The sequence below is a fragment of the Gracilinanus agilis genome, unplaced genomic scaffold, assembly GCF_016433145.1.
Source record: "Gracilinanus agilis isolate LMUSP501 unplaced genomic scaffold, AgileGrace unplaced_scaffold19049, whole genome shotgun sequence".
In the NCBI taxonomy this organism is placed as follows: Eukaryota; Metazoa; Chordata; class Mammalia; order Didelphimorphia; family Didelphidae; genus Gracilinanus; species Gracilinanus agilis.
Window position 1 is genome coordinate 1 of NW_025350304.1, and position 4,114 is coordinate 4,114.

General features: G+C 51.1%; 1 protein-coding gene across 1 annotated transcript; it reads left to right on the forward strand.

Moving 5' to 3' along the window:
• The first annotated feature begins 24 nt into the window (after positions 1 to 24).
• FAM229A (family with sequence similarity 229 member A) lies at positions 25 to 888 on the forward strand. Its single transcript, XM_044683329.1, has 3 exons — positions 25 to 176; positions 291 to 437; positions 751 to 888. The coding sequence occupies exons 1-3, from the start codon at positions 25 to 27 to the stop codon at positions 851 to 853; spliced, it is 402 nt and encodes a 133-aa protein (XP_044539264.1). The 3' UTR covers positions 854 to 888.
• Positions 889 to 4,114: the final 3,226 nt, after the last annotated feature.

A 4,114-nucleotide genomic window follows, 5' to 3' on the forward strand; every position in this document is an offset into this window, starting at 1 on the left:
AGCGCGCCCGCCCCGTGGGTCACAATGCAGCCTGCGCCCTCGACGGCCCGTCCCCGCCGCGCGCCCCGCCCCGCCGCACCAGACACCTGCCCGGCTACCCCTGGACCAGAGCGTCCTCCTGCGGCCAGGGCTCGGGCAGCTGTTTCCCGCCTGGGACCGGCTCCGGCCTCCGGCAGGTGAGAATCCCAGAGGGGGAGCGGGCGGGGACGGGCGCGGAAGGGCGTGGGGCAGCGGGCCAAGGGCCCGGGCTAGGGCTGAGCTCGGGCTGAGCTCAACGTTGCTCCCCGCAGAGCTTCCCGGGGCCCGGACATGAGCGCCCAGGAGCCCCCGCAAGGTCGGAGATTCCCCATTGAGGCCGGAGACTCCCCCGGCCTGGCCGCAGCCCCCGAGCCCCAGGACAGCGCGGAGCCCGTAGCTACGGAGCACACCCCGGTCAGGTGAGGGATGGAGAAGAACAAAGGCCTGAGCCCCAGGGGTGGCCGCCAGCCCAGCCCTGATCGTTTTCCTCCTCCTTGGCTCCCCACCCCCATCCCACCCCCCGTGCCCATCAGCGGGTAGGACTTAAGAGCTGGAGGGGAAGGGAGCATCATTTTGGGCCACCCATCCCCACGATGACGTGTGAAAAGTGAGGCCCAAGGAAGGGAAAGGCATGGGAGAGGGATTCGAACTTGTATCTTCTGACTCCAAAGGCATTCTTTCTTGACTCATTTTCGAGGGTTCAAATCTCCCACCCCATCTCACCCCCTGCAGGCCGCTGCGACGCTGCCCTGGCTGCCACTGCCTGACGCTGCTGCACGTGCCCATCGACGTCTACCTGGCAATGGGCGGAAGCCCCCGGGCCCGCGCTACCTGAGTGCGCCTGCGCGGCGGCTCCGAGGGGGCCGGGCGGGGGCGGAGCCGGCCGCGGGGACACCGCGCTGAGGTCGCGCGCGCCGAGCACGAGACAATGATGCACATTTTAAAATAAAAGAATGATGCACATTTTAATAAAAGCACAGCTTAAACTGTTCTTTCCATTCCGGGCTGGCAGCGTATGTGTGTGTGTGTGTGTCTGTCTGTCTGTCCTTCAGCCTGGCTGCCCGCTCCTCAAATTGCACCTACTGCAACCAGCGTGTGGTGAGGCCCGGCTTTGTGCCCAGCCTCAGGGATGTTGAGATGAGCAGGTGACGCGCTCCCTGGAGGAGCTTTGGCCCGAGGGGCTCAAGGGGCCCATGCCTGGGTGGCCTAAGATAAATAAGCAAGCCCTAAGTGGAGGGGAGAGCCCTGGCAATGAGGGGCGCTCATCAGGGCAGGCTTCTGGGCAGTGGTGCACCAGGAGTGATACTCCCTCTGCCCAGAAGAGGCGTGCTCAATGCACATGGGGAGGGGCTCCGGGACCCCCTGTAGGGGGCCCGCCAGGACAAAATTATTGTCACAATAATATTAAAACTTAATGTTAGGGGCAGCTGGGTAGCTCAGTGGAGTGAGAGTCAGGCCTAGAGACAGGAGGTCCTAGGTTCAAACCCGGCCTCAGCCACTTCCCAGCTGTGTGACCCTGGGCAAGTCACTTGACCCCCATTGCCCACCCTTACCAATCTTCCACCTATAAGACAATACACCGAAGTACAAGGGTTTAAAAAAAAAAAAAAAAAAAAAAGATCAAAAAAAAAAACAAAAAAAAAAAAAAAAACTTAATGTTAGTGAGAAATATGACCCAAGGGAAAGCCAGGGGGGAGGACGGGCCCTCCATTTTTAAGGGATGTAAAGGTCTTGAGGCCAGAAAGTTTTAGGACTTCTGCTGTGGGAGGTAAAGGAAGGGGAGGCCAAGCCTGGACAAATGCATGGGCAGGGAGAGACCTAATGCTTGGCGGAGTGAGTGGGGCAGATAACAACCATGATAGGAAATAAAACAGAAAAAGGAGATGAAAGCCTTTCTCCTTCCCCTTTTCTCTTCCCTCCATTGCTTCTAGTTTTCCTTCCCACCCCTCTTTACCCTCAGTTTCTGTTCCTGTCAAATGAGACCTCTAAGATGCCCCCTCCAAGCCTTGGGCTCTCCCCTTCCCTCCCTCCTTCCTTTCCACCGAGGTCTCTGCCATTCTTGGGATCCTGATCTCTCCACTGAATCAGTCCCAGAAAAGGAGGTTGAACCACTCTGTGATTGGGAGCTAGAGGGGACATTAAATCTAACCCAACCTCAGTCTGAAGAAAAGAGCCAGGCACACCATGATGTGTGTCTTCAAGCTCCAGAATGACTCTGGGGAAGAAAAAGAGAGCTGGAAGAGCAAGAGGGGGAGAAATCTGGGGGAAATTCTAGGTTCGGGCCTCTTGAAGCCTAAATTGGGCCTTGATCTAGGAGCAGAACGAAGGACCCGGCTCTTCGAACATATTTTTGGACACGGTTAAAAGGAGAATGAAACCTCCAAACTAGAGGCCACTGAACCTGATTTTTATTTTAGTAGAATTCTAGGGACACAGTAAATCGAGCACTGAGTTTGGAACCAGGAAAGCTCATCTTCCAGAGTTCAAAGCAGGACTCAGACACGGTGACCCCTGGGCAAGTCACCTTACTCTGCCTCGGTTTCCTCTTCTGTAAAATGAGCTGGAGAAGAAAATGGCAAACCAGGCCCCTATCTCTTGCCAAGAAAACCCCAAATGGGGTCATGAAGAGTCAGATGCGACTGAAACAAAATTCTAGAACCTTTTCACCTAGAAAGGGAAGTGGTCAGGCATGACAAAGAGCCCGATGGGGATCATGGCCACACTAACCTAATTTCCCATTTTTGACCAGGCTATTGGACCAGCAGGACCAGACAGCATTTGGCCAATTCCTTGTGGACTCGATGGTAATGTGATTAGGTCACTTTGGAACTGGTTGAACAGCTAGATACAAAGTTTAGTCATCGATGATTTGACATCGAACCATCTTGTGCTCAATCAGGAAGTCTCCATCGGCTGGGGAATACCTAAGGAATACCCAAGGTAGGAATACCTAAGGAATCCGAGACACCCCTCCACAGATATTTTAATGACCCAGATAAAGGCAAACATTTCCTGCTTTTCACATTTTCAGAGAGCACAAAATGGTCCGCTGGATAACCGAGTGGTGATCCAAAAATATATCAACACACTTTCCAGCTGTGTGACCCTGGGCAAGTCATTTGACCCCCATTGCCCACCCTTACCACTCTTCCACCTAGGAGCCAATACACAGAAGTTAAGGGTTTAAAAAAAAAAATATATATATATATATATATGTATGTATGTATGTATATTGACAGTTTAGAACATTGGGTAGTCCCATTTGTTGCATCAAAAGATGGAGGGTGTACATTGAGAGAACAACTCAAGTAAAGCAACAGAACTGATGTTAAACCATCTGTAACTGCAAAAAAGGGCAGGGAAGTGGTGCAGTGGATAGAGCCCTGGCTTAGAGTCAGGAAGACTCATCTTTCTGAGTTTAAATCTGGCCTCAGATATGTACTAGCTGGGTGACCCTGGACAAGTCACTTAACCTCGTTTGTCACAATTCCCTCATTTGTAAAATGACTTGGAAAAGGAAATGGCAAACTACTCTGGTATCTTTGTCAAGAAAATCCCAAATAGAATCATGAAGAGTCAAACAACTGAAACAACAAAAAACTTTATTTTTAAATATAATTTTATTTTTTAGAAAATCTTTTTCCATGGTTACATGATGCATGTTGTCTCCTTCTCCTCTTCCCTTCCCCCTCCCGGAGCTGACAAGCAATTCTACTGGGTTCTTCGTGTGTTATCACTCAAAACCTATTTCCATATTATTGATTTGGCAAAAAACTTTTCTTAAAATGATGGTGAAGGGCAGCTGGGTGGCTTGATGGATAGAGAGCCAAGCCTGGGTTCCAATATGGCCTCAGACACTTCCTAGCTGTGTGATCTTGGACAAGTCACTTAACCCCTAGTGTCTGGCCCTTACCCCCAATACACAGTATTGATTCTAAGATGGAAAGTAAGGGTTTAAAAAAATAATAATAATGGTGAGGGTAGTCAATGAGATGAATACAAAGTTCTCCACCTGGCTTCATAAAGTCAAGTAATGATAACAGTAAGAGCTAAAGACTGTTTAATAAAGTTTACAAGGTTCTTTTGATCTCTTCTC

Bases quoted from the DNA above. Each gene is read 5' to 3' on its own strand.
- FAM229A (XM_044683329.1), top strand. From the start codon at position 25: ATGCAGCCTGCGCCCTCGACGGCCCGTCCCCGCCGCGCGCCCCGCCCC. The intron at 177-290 runs GTGAGAATCCCA...TGCTCCCCGCAG, and splicing joins CCGGCTCCGGCCTCCGGCAG to AGCTTCCCGGGGCCCGGACA. The intron at 438-750 runs GTGAGGGATGGA...CACCCCCTGCAG, and splicing joins ACGGAGCACACCCCGGTCAG to GCCGCTGCGACGCTGCCCTG.